The sequence below is a fragment of the Coenobita brevimanus genome, chromosome 6 (assembly GCF_032717465.1).
Source record: "Coenobita brevimanus isolate Jiangsu-jjx chromosome 6, ASM3271746v2, whole genome shotgun sequence".
Classification (NCBI taxonomy): Eukaryota; Metazoa; Arthropoda; class Malacostraca; order Decapoda; family Coenobitidae; genus Coenobita; species Coenobita brevimanus.
Window position 1 is genome coordinate 52,217,086 of NC_136959.1, and position 11,724 is coordinate 52,228,809.

At 44.7% G+C, this 11,724-nt stretch overlaps 1 protein-coding gene across 1 annotated transcript in view; it reads right to left on the reverse strand.

Annotated features, from left to right (window-relative positions):
* LOC145399732 (putative serine carboxypeptidase CPVL) overlaps window positions 1-8,502 on the reverse strand; it is a 53,565-nt gene extending 45,063 nt beyond the window's left edge. Inside the window, exons 1-2 of the mRNA XM_080272283.1 lie at window positions 8,424-8,502; window positions 6,920-7,151 (exon numbers count right to left, since the gene is read on the reverse strand). Of these exons, the coding sequence (XP_080128409.1) occupies window positions 6,920-7,096 (177 nt within the window). The 5' untranslated portion in view covers window positions 7,097-7,151; window positions 8,424-8,502. The remainder of the gene's footprint in view (window positions 1-6,919; window positions 7,152-8,423) is intronic.
* Window positions 8,503-11,724: the final 3,222 nt, after the last annotated feature.

Genomic DNA, 11,724 nt, shown 5'->3' on the forward strand with positions numbered 1-11,724 from the left:
ATACACTACCGCCATATCTCTCTTAACATTCTCTCCAGTTTCTAATTTCATATATATCACTTCAGCCCTGCCTTCTCCCATTTCCACAGTATCTACATTTATGTTGTTCTTCACTGCTATCATCACTCCTCCTCCCTTTTTTTCTTTTCTGTCTTTTCTCCACAGTTTGTATTTACCATCTCCCAAATGAACATCAATATCTTCTCTTAATTTGGTCCCTACAAAGCACATGACATCAGGTTCATGTTCTCTCAAGAAATCATTAATTTCGATCCTTGTCGATATGAAACCATCAACATTAATATATATCACCTTCAAATTATTTTTTACATTATTAATACCCTCTTCTCTCCTACTCTCTGTCCGTACCACTTCCTCAACTTCTGATCTTTCACAACCATCCCCTCCTAGTTTCCTTCACTTCTATTTCCTTAAATACCATTTCCTTACTTTCATATCCAATACTCTCCAAAAAAAGTATTACATTCTTCCTCTGTCCTCTTATCATTTTTTTCCTTTACTTCTTCCTTTAATGATTTTAAAACTTCTGTTTCTTCTTCATTCAGATCTTTTCTTATTATAATATTTTCCATCCCCGCCTCTTTGCTTAATTTCCAGGTCACTTTAAGTATCTCATTTATTACACTTTCTGATGTAAACTTGACTCTCATTGGTCTTGTTTCCCCTTTCTTGTAAGGCCCTATCCTCCTTACTTCCTCAATTTCTTTTACCCACTTGTCTTCTTCGGGGTCAATCTTGTGTGTGTGTGTGTGTGTGTGTGTGTGTGTGTGTGTGTGTGTGTGTGTGTGTGTGTGTGTGTGTGTGTGTGTGTGTGTGTGTGTGTGTATAACGTATGGATAGGATGGATCTTGTGCTAAAACTTTTGTTTCTTTATTGTGATCCATGCTTTATGAGCTTTGTACATCCTGCTCTTTTTTTTTTCTTTTCTTTTTCAGTTTTACTAATATGGTGGGTGCCGAGCTTTTGAGTTTTCTCCAGATTTATTTGTAGTCAGATGATGATACTTGTCACAGTAACAAGTACAGTATAACCTCACTATACTGTGATAGACTACATGGGTGGAAGCCTGATCTGACGAAGTCCAATATCTGTTATGTCCAGTGTCCCCTCCCCCCCCCTCCCGACGTGGGATTTCAAGCACGTTTGAAAATTAATGAGTATGATAACATATTCTAGTACTATAAATGAAAATCATACCCATTTTACACTAACTTGGCACATAATTTTGCTTTTTTACAGTTTATTTCACATCTTTGTCATTGCACTTCATGAAACACGTGGATTGTGAGCCATCTAACAAATATTGTTTGTTTTATCCGATGGAAGTCTGGTGGCTTTGTAGTGTCTGTTTAAATCTGATATCTGATCTATCAAGGTGCATCAGATTGAGGTGTTACTGTAAATGTAATGCAGGGTACACAGGTATTGTATTGATGCTTTTACAAGCAATATCTGTACAGTACAGTACTTTCAGATGTGCTCAGGCATGTCTTGGATTGTGAACAGAAGGGAGAAACTTGTTATTGACATATGATAACAATGAGGAAAACCAGCTTACCAATAATTCACATTTACCATTCTGTTTTATTCCACAGGTTACCATATTTCCATTACCTTGAATTAAGCTAAGGTACTGTATTAATGCATTTCACCTACTGTAATTATTTTTACTGTAATATAGAGTAATAATCAGATGTGTACCACAGGAAATACCCTTTAAATGAAATTAAATACTTTTTTTCATAGATGAGGATTAACCCATCTACCTATGCCTAGTACTGAAATGTGTTTCCATAATTTTTCACTTAACCAGCACACCCACACCACCATATCCATCTGTCCTCCCTTGCCAAAGTATCTGATGATGACAATCCCTCCCAGCAATCATTCTGGCTGATCCTTCCTTATATCTAACCTCCTGTCTACAGGAGCTTAGATATAGGGGAAGATCAGCCAGAATGATGCCAGGAGGGATTGTCAACATAAGATGTTTTGGCAAGAAAGGACAGATGGATATGATGGTATTTTGGCAGGGAAAGGCAGATGGATATGTTGGTGTGGGCATGCTGCTTAAAGAAAAATGGGTGGAATATGTCATGAATGTAATGAGAGTGAATGAAAGGATTATTGTAGTGAAAATTTCTTTCGGTAGCCTCACATTTTCATTTATGTCAGTGTATGCTGCTCAGGCTGGCTTGGATAATGTAGAAAAGGAGAGATTCTGGGATGACTTAATATGTGTCATAAGTGGTATGGGGGATGATGAGATCATAGTTTTGGGAGAGAACTTAAAATAGTCATCTTGTGATATGAAGGGGTACATAGGGGATGCACAAATGGTACACGTAATGTGGAAAGGGAAAGGATACTCAAATTTGGGGAGGCAATGAACATGATTGTGTGCAACACACATTTTAGGAAGAGAGAGAATAGGTTGATTACATACGAGTCTGGGGGTAATAGTAGCCAGACAGACAATTTTCTAGTCAGGTGGGCTGATAGGAGGTTGGTGAGGGAGGTTAACATTATAGGAAGCAAAGAGTGTTTGCAGTAACACAAATTATTGATATGTGACCTGGTGCTTCAGGACCACGTGATGAAGAGGACCTATGCACCTAGGAGGAAAATATGGAAGTTAAAAATCAAGCAGTAAAGGATGCCTTTTATAGGGAGACGTGGGAGTGATGGCTGAACAGGGAGATGTTGACAGAAGTGTTAATGAAGAGTACAGAGCTCTCATGAACAATCTCCTGAGAGTTACTGGTTCAGTGTGTGAATGGACAAGGGACCCCTCAAGACAAAGTGACATGGTGGTGGGATGAGAGTGTAGAAGCAGCAGTTAAGGCAAAAAGAAGGCTTTTCAGGGAATGGAAAAGGGGTGGTAACAAAGGGGAGTACCTGGCTGCCAAGCGTAAGGCTAGAAAAGAGGTGTACAAAGCAAAATCTGAGTTTCAGAGACTTTTACTGGATAACCTAAATAGTGTTGAAAGGAAGAGCATGATATTTAAGGTGGCAAGTCAGATGAGGAGAGAAAACAAGGATATCATAAGTGAGCAGTGTGTGAAGAATGATGAAGGAATGGTATTGGTGAGCAGTGAGGATATTAAAGATACCTGGAGAGAGCATTATAACTGGTTGCCAAATGAGGAGTCTGACTGGAACAGGGAAGGTTTGGAGTCAGCAGATCCAATGTTTGCCCCTTGACCACTGATTAATGCTATTACTGTGAGCAGGGCAATAGACAGGATGCAGGTAGGGAAGGTGGAAGGAGTGTCTGGGTTAACTGGTGAAATTCTGAAGGCCTCAGGAGACGTAGAAGTGAGGTTGGTTACTGATTTGATAAATACAATTATATATGTGTTGTCCCAGATGATTGGCTAAAGATTGTGATTGCAAATGTGTCTAAGGGGAAGGGTGATGCCCTGGAAAGAGGAAATTATAGAGGCATAAAACTTTTGGACCAGGTAATGAAATTAATGGAGAGACTTCTAGAAGGTATGATTAGAGAAGGGGTGAATACTGATGAGATGCAGTTTGGGTTTATGCCAGGCAGAGGGACCACTGATGCCATATTGACTGTTTGACCGCTTCAGGAAAAATATATAGGAAAGAAAAGGGATCTGTACTTTTGGATGTGGAGGTGGCTCTAATGAATGAGGGTGAGATTTGGAAGCTTCCGGTGTTGCTGTTTGCTGATGATACAGTATTGTTGAGTGAAGATGAATGGGAGTTGCAAGGTTTGGTGAATGAATTTGGGACAGTGTGTAGGAGGAGGAATCTGAAAGTTAATGTAAACAAAAGTAAAGTTATGGTGTTTGAGAGGAATGAAGTCACAGAGTGTGCAGTGAGGTTGGATGGTGAGGATATGGAGAATGTGAGTGCATTCAAGTACTTGGGTAGTGTGATGAGTAAGGATGGAACTTTGGGGGATGAAGTGCGTGAAAGGGTACAGCAGGGAAGGAAGGTTGTTGGTAAACTGAAAGCAGTGATGAGAAATAGGGAAGTGAGTATGGAAGTTAAGAAGTCACTGCATGACAGTATTGTGATCCCTACCCTGACGTATGGAAGCGAGGCATGGACCTTGCAAGAGGGGAACAAGTCAAGAGTGAGAGCAATGGAAATGAGTTACTTGAGAGGAGCATGTGGAGTGACGTGGAGGAACAGGTTGACGAATGAAGAAGTGACGTAACGTTGTGGGGTGGATGTGGATGAGGTTGAGAAGATTAGGAGAAATACATTGAAGTGGTTTGGACATGTGAAGAGAATGGAGAATGAAAGACTGACTAAGAGGGTATATGTAGGTGAGGTGGAGGGAGGGAGAGGGAGGGGTAGACTGAAGATGAGGTGGAGGGATGGAGTTGAGAGGTATATGAGGGAGGGGGGGGGTGAGTTGGGGGAAGGATAGTCAAATGGTGGGTGACAGTGCGACTTGGAGGCGTTTTGTCTGCGGCCACCCTTTGCGGGATTAGGGCGTCGGGCTATAGATAGATAGATAGATAGACTTTGTTTTTGTTGATTTGGAGAAGGCCTTTGACCGAGTCCTTAGGGAGGTGATGCAGTGGGCAATGAGAAAGCTTGGGATCGAGGAGTGGTTGATTAAAGTGGTGATGGCTATCCAGGTGATAGTGAATGGAGATTTGAGTGATGAGTTTTCCATGAATGTTGGTGTGCATTTGGGGTCAATCTTGAGCCCCTTGTTATTTATCATGATAGTCGAATCCCTCTCATGTGACTTCAGAAATGGACTCTGGTGGGAGATGTTGTATGTCAATGATTTGGTGTTGATTGCAGAGAATGATAGGGAGGTGGAGGAAAGATTTAGGAAGTGGAGAGATGGTATGGGGCACAAGGGCTTGAGAGCAATTGCATATAAAACCAGATAGCACTCAGTGAGCTCATACCTCCACCAATGCCATTGCAGGATCTGGGTCTGGATCTGCCCCAAAATTCAAATAGTTCTTTCTTGGCCCATGGCTCACCCTTCCACAAAATTTCATTGAAATTCATTGAGAACTTTTGGAGATATTGTGTGGACAAACAAACAAACATAGGTGAGTACATAACCTCCTCCAGCTTTATTGGCAGAGGTAACAAATGTGATGGTATCAAGGGTTGGTGGCTGTACTGTCTAAGAACAGGGAGAGTGGCCATGTGTGGTTCGCCACAAGGGCGTGGGAAGTAATTCCATATTGTGCAGTGTTTGTGATAAGTGCGTGCATAAGAGATGTAGTGGTATTAGAGGTAGACTGAGAGAGAATGCTGATTTCATGTGTGCAGTTGTCAGGGAGAGCTTGTGAAGATTGTCAGGCATGAAAGGATTGATCTTGCTGGTGAGTGTCTTCAGTGTGTGGAAGAGTTTTGTTACTTAGGAGACATGTTATGTCCTGGAGGTGGGGATGGAGCTAGCTCTGTGGCTAGAGTGAGGAGTGGTTGAAAGAAGTTCAAGGTGTTGCCTCTCCTGACATTGAGAAGGATCTCCATCTGTGCTAAGGGATCTTTGTACAGTGCAGCCACCTTATGCAACAGGGTTGCATTAAGTGAAGACCTGTTGCATAATGAGGTCGATATAACATGGGTTCTGTGGGTCAGGGAGGGTCACCTCGACCACGAAGCCTAAAATGACCTAAAGAAAACTCTGCCACGCATCTGAACTTTGTCCCATGCTGGTACGAGTCGTCACCAAGAGTCCCCCCACCCCCCCAGGATGGGGGAAAGTTGGAGGGCCTGGTTGACCATTGCACACAAAAAGATACTGTATCACTTCACTTACTATTGTACACAGCATCATTTGTTAGGCACTTGCACTCTTATTTGGCAATAACAGTAGTGTTCCAGTGGCCTTCCATCCACAAAATAAAATGAAAGGCAACGAGCACAGCCATTGCAAACACAAGGCAGGCATCTTTGCTCAGTCAGCTGTTAGAGACCTAGAAAGGGGATGATGGTTACGTAAGGTTGACACGATTTCCAAGTCACAAATGTCAGTTTTTCACACATAAAAGTATGACATCTTAATATTGTGCACTGTATTACATTATTTGTTAAGCACTTGCACTTTTATTTGGTGATAACAGTGGTGTTTCAGTAGCCTTTCATGCACAAAATAGAACGAAAGGCAAAAATCACAGCCAGTGGAATCACTGGGCAGCCATTTTGGCTTGTGTGTGTGTCACTGAGAGCACACAAGATTCTTGTTTGAAAATATCATTGTAGTGAAATCATAATTAATTTTTTAAAATTGCACTGAGACAGTACTGAGACAGGGTATAACTTTTTAATTATCGTTGTTGCTATTTATCACATAACGGTGCGTCATATAACGAGGCTGCATTGTATATGGCATGTGTTTGGAGTGTAATGCTGTATGGCAGTAAGACCTGGGCAGTAAAGGAAGAGGATATTCACAGGCTCAGACATACAGAAATGACATTGATTAGGTGGACGTGCAATGCATCCTTGAATGTGTGGCCTGGGAAGCCTTGGTTTATGATGGAGGAGATAAGAGGAAGGATGTGACTGGAGTGTATTGGTGTTGTGATGAGGAGAAGTAGATTAAGATGGTTTGGACATGTGGAGAGGATAGGGGATGACAGTTGGGTGCAGAAAGTGAGAAGTATTAACGGTGGGGGTAGGACTGCGAGAGAGAGACCGAAAAAGATGTGGGACGAGGTCATACAGCGTGACTTCAGGGATAAGGGACTGAACAGAGAGCCTGCCAAAGATCAGGCAGCATGGAGAGCTGCCATTAGGTGACCAAGGCTGACACATGCTAGCTTGTTGGAGCCTTTAGAAACAAAATGTAGCAAAACATTCACTATTCACAGACCTAAATAATAAATCCAAAGTACTGTAGCCATTAGGCTAATCGAGGTTATACAGAAGCAAAGTCTAGACATGCCTGTATCTTGCCAGCTTCAAGCAGAGGAGTAAGGAAAAGTGGGTCTCCTGCATCATCTGAATCAGGGGGAAGGGTCAGGTTACCATGCTTTGGAAACATCTTGCTGAAGGGTCCTCTTGCTTCTGTGGTTACAATCATAGCCAGCAGCACTGCCACCAAAATTACCACACCCTTCATGTTGACTTTGTACAGTACTCTTTCTGCTTATATCAGAGCTCTCCAAGGGTCAGACCTGAAATAAAACATTACACAGGTAGGCTGATATTTATGGTTGTTATTATACAGTACATTGGCAAAGGGGTTAATCATACAGTATTAGGAGAGATACAGAAATACATTTCCTGACACTAGCATGTAGAGGAAGAGGCTGTAGGATTGATCAAGGTCTACACGATAATGACTACCGGGTAGTGTTTAGCATAATCCTGCAAACAGTATTTACTTTATTGACTTTTCATGCCTTTTTTTTTTTTTCCCCCAAGCATGGTTTTGTCTTATGCAGGTTGATTTGATGTTGGGTGTCAGATACATTTTTATAAATGAAGCTGATCTCATCTTGGCTACATGAGATACCAGTATATTATAAAGAGAAAGTATTTTGGTCAGGAATGTACTGTGCCATTGTTGCACATAGTAAAGTAGTGAAATCTGTATATGGCACAGTCTTTTAAGGGTAGGTTTGTTCATGTTAGTTAATTTCTAGAGCATTTCAGACCACCTATAACATTAAATCAACCCACAGGATATGAAAATGCTGGCAAAAAATAAAACACCATAAACAAGGAGCCTATAAAATAGGTATTGACTGAGCTTATCTGTGGCAGCACCACACCCATGACTTTGGCATGAGCCAGGATAACACCTAAAGCATGGGGAGCTGGTTTGTCCATAGTGGCTTTATGATAAGTGCCCAGTGCTAAATTTCAGAGGTAAAGAGTGGCATTTTGCTAAGTGCCCAGTGATGAATTTCAGAGGTAAAGTGCATGTTCCTAGTAAATCAGTGGCTACCACCAGTCTTGGGAAGTAGCCTGCTACCATGAGTGTGAATTGTGGCCACAAGCTTGGTAAGTAGCCAGTCATCTCTCTCGGCAGGAAACACTCAGCCACAAGTAGTCACTTGGTGATCTTTCATTTGTGACAGTACACAGACTCAGTCAAAGCTAATTACTCTCACATTGTTACAAATTTCATACAGAACAGCAATATGGCGCTTAGTACCCTGTGAAGCTATAAAAATGGTAGCACCGGCTAAGTAGCCCTATGGATGGCTATGGGGTGGGTACCGGTAGCGCAGTCTGTAAGGCTACGAAACCTGTTGCTGGGCTGCCGCATTAAGCTGTTTACTACCTGTCAGCTAGTTGTACAGTGCTCTTAGTTTTTCAATACTTTTGCTAAATAAAACCCTGCCGTCTAATAAAATTAAGATATAGTACACCCCCATATTACATTACACAGGTATATCCCCAAAAGCTACTAAGCGCAGTGAATTCACACAATGAAATACCTTGGCCGATAAGTAATCTGACAGTTACGTTCCGTATATGCACCTCACACAATCAAAAATAAGCCGTGCTCACTCCTGCCAGCAGCTCCGTCTGTTTAACGAAGGTAGCCTGACAGTGTGTGACAGTGTGCCGCAGGGTTGCCAGGCCGTTGGGTCTGCACTCCGCCCAATCTTCTCCGTAAAATAGCCCAAATATAGCCTTATCATAATTTTTTTAAAAATTAAAAAAAGGCCTTCCACAGCTCACGCTCTGTATCCTCCTCACACCCACACTTTCCTTTGGACTAGTTTTCATCTTTGTCAATATTGGCAGTTGCTAGGTGTTTTAAGGGCCGGCTTCCCGTCCCGTAAACACCTAGCGGGGCTCTCTTTCTAGACCGGAGCTTAGACAAATAGGAGAGAGGTAGGACACAAAAACTCAAGGCAACAACCTTACACGTGTATTACTAAGTTGGACAGGGGAACGAGTAGGTGTCTGATACAGATACACTGGACAGTTATAACTCTTACGTCTAGATATGGGTTATCAGTATCGCGCAGGATACTGCTCGGATGAAATAGCTCTTGCGGCTTACGTCTAGATATGGGTTATCAGTATCGCGCAGGATACTGCTCGGATGAAATAGCTCTTGCGGCTGAGTATTATTAATTATAGGAAGTCCGGGGTTTCTGTATTCGTGAAGTCGCTAATATTGTTCCTTGTTGGTGAGGGTTTCTTTGGCACTGGGGTCTGGATATCGTCTTAGTATCAGGAGGTATTTGCTGGTGGTAGCGTATTCACTCTGATAGACCCCGAGTCTCACTAGGTGGCCGTATTTACGGTTGCACTGTCACTGTTACTCCACCACTTTGATATTATCACTGACTTCCATTAGAGGGTTAGTTCACTGTTCTGCCTCTATGTTACTAGGTCACAGACACTGTACTATCACTGTCACTCCTTTAGGATCCGGGCGTCGTGGCGGCCAGGTAAAAGGGGCGGCGGAGGCGTCACAGCTTTACTACTGACGGGGCTTGGTTCCGCCGGAGGCCTCTACAGCCAGAGGCTACGGGATCACTTGCAGGGGCGTCCTCTCTCGTCCGGGGCTGTGGGTGGCGAAGGGCCCCGCGCTCTCGGGGCTGGGGGCGGGAGCACGTGCCCTCAGGGCTGGGGCCGATTAACTCCCTGAACCTTTTGCTCAGGCGCCTGACGGAGGACGAAGATCTCTGGTGTCGGGGTGCGGGGAGTTCCCGCCCGGGAGTCCTGGGGGCGGTCAAGGGTTCCCGAGGGCTGCGGTCCCCGGTGCTTGGCGGCGCCGTCAGGAAGGGGCTGCGGCACCGGTCTGCGTCAGGGTCCGTCAGGTGGGCCTCCTTCAGAGCCGGTTGGAGGGAGCAGAGGCCAGGGGGAGACCACGGGGCCTCTCCAGTACTCTTTGAGGCCAGGGACTTCCCCTGGGTCGTGGATCGGAGAACAGGCGTCAGCTTCCAACGGAGGAGCAGCTACAGGCAGTCTCCTGCCTTAGGGCCCGGCTACTGGCTGTAGCCTTCTAGGGGCACAGCTACCGGCCGTCGCCAAAGCCCAGCTACTGGCCGTGGCCTGGGGGAGGGAGCATCTACCAGCAGACCCAAGGGCACCTTCGGAGCGGCTACAGGCCGTCTCCTGACAAAGATGGGAACGGTTACAGGCCATCTCCTGATTCCTCACAGAGCGGCTACAGGCCGTCTCCTTTAGGAGGGTTGAGCGGCTACAGCCCGTCTCGAGAAGAACACCTTCGGAGCGGCTACTGGCCGTATCCTGGTGAAGGTAGGAGCGGCTACAGGCCGTCTCCTGATGAAGGCAGGAGTGGCTACAGGCCATCTTCTGATTCCCCTCAGAGCGGCTGCAGGCCGTCTCCTGATGAAGGCGGGAGTGGCTACAGGCTGTCTCCTTATTTCCCTCAGAGCGGCTACAGGCCGTCTCCTTCAGGAGGGTTGAGCGGCTACAGGCCGTCTCAGGGGTGCTGGCAGGAGCTGGAGAAACAGCTCCATCCCGAAGCTGGTTGGGGAAGGCTCGCCCGGAAGGTAGTCTGGTATTCCTGGTATGGAGGCGGCGGCCGAGCTCCGGGTCATAGGGGCGCGCGGCCCGGGTGGACTTCCGCTGTTGTCGTTCGGAGGCCTGGCGCGCTGTCGTTGCTCCTGTATGGGCTCCTTGTGAGGGTGTCGGGGCGCTTCCTGTGGCACTATACTGCAGTTTAGGCAGGCACAAAAAACACTATTTGCAACTACAGAGTAATTTTCAAAGAACGTATGATGAATAAAAGCTTCATATGAATAGGTCTAAACGTAAGTATATAATTATAAGCAAACACTGTATATTGCCAGACGCTACAATCTCTTAAAGGGTGGCCGTTTGTCTGAGTTGTTTTACGGGGAGGGGCACTTAACACTCCGCCAACTCACTTGTAGTAGTTGTTCCCTAAGCAGTCTGGCCGAACAGCCCCAACCCACTTGTTGACACATAGTGAAAAAGAAAGCTACAAAAAGGGTTTAACTGGTACTATTAACATTTCTTTCTGGGGGTGTTTAGTCATAACTGGTTGCCAGATTTTTAGTCCTGCGTTCTTCCTTAGCCTTTATCATTTTTTTTTTTTTCCTGTGCCTGCCCTCCTATCTTCCTATTTCTTCCATCTTTCCTGTCACTACTTATTCCTATTCTTTCTGTTACAGGTGGCTTTACTTTGAGTGACAAGCCAAATGGTTTCCTGTAAGCCAAGAAACCACTTACAACGCTGGGTGGTAACCATATAACCAAACCATACGTGCTCCCTACGTGTCAAGTGAGTTGGTGGAGGGTTAGTGCCCCTCCCTGTAAAACACATAACTCAGAGTCAAATGGCCACCCCATACGGGATTATGGCGTCTGGCAATAGATAGATAGATAGTTTATGGCAAAATAGGGAGAGCATTGTCTGCTTGGAAGCAAATTAATTGCAATTCGCAACAGTTGTTGTTTATGTGTACATGCACATGCAGAGTATTTTCGGTGAATTTTGTTTCACTGTTTCTTGTTTGCTCTTTATGAATTTCATCTGAACCTCGTCATTCGCGTGAAGTGTTTAACTTGAACTTAGTTAATTCGTAACGCTTATATGGGCACCTGATTTTGTTAAAATCACAGTATTGTCGAGTAACTGATGTCTGCATGGCCGAGCAGACCCATCAACCGCAGGCAAGCAACGCCCCAGCAGAGTAGTCCGGTGCAGTGACCGATGTTTCCTTGCCGCAGACAACACCTCATTACAGCGAGGCGCTTTTAAGTGTGTGGGGGATTGGTTCCTGGCCG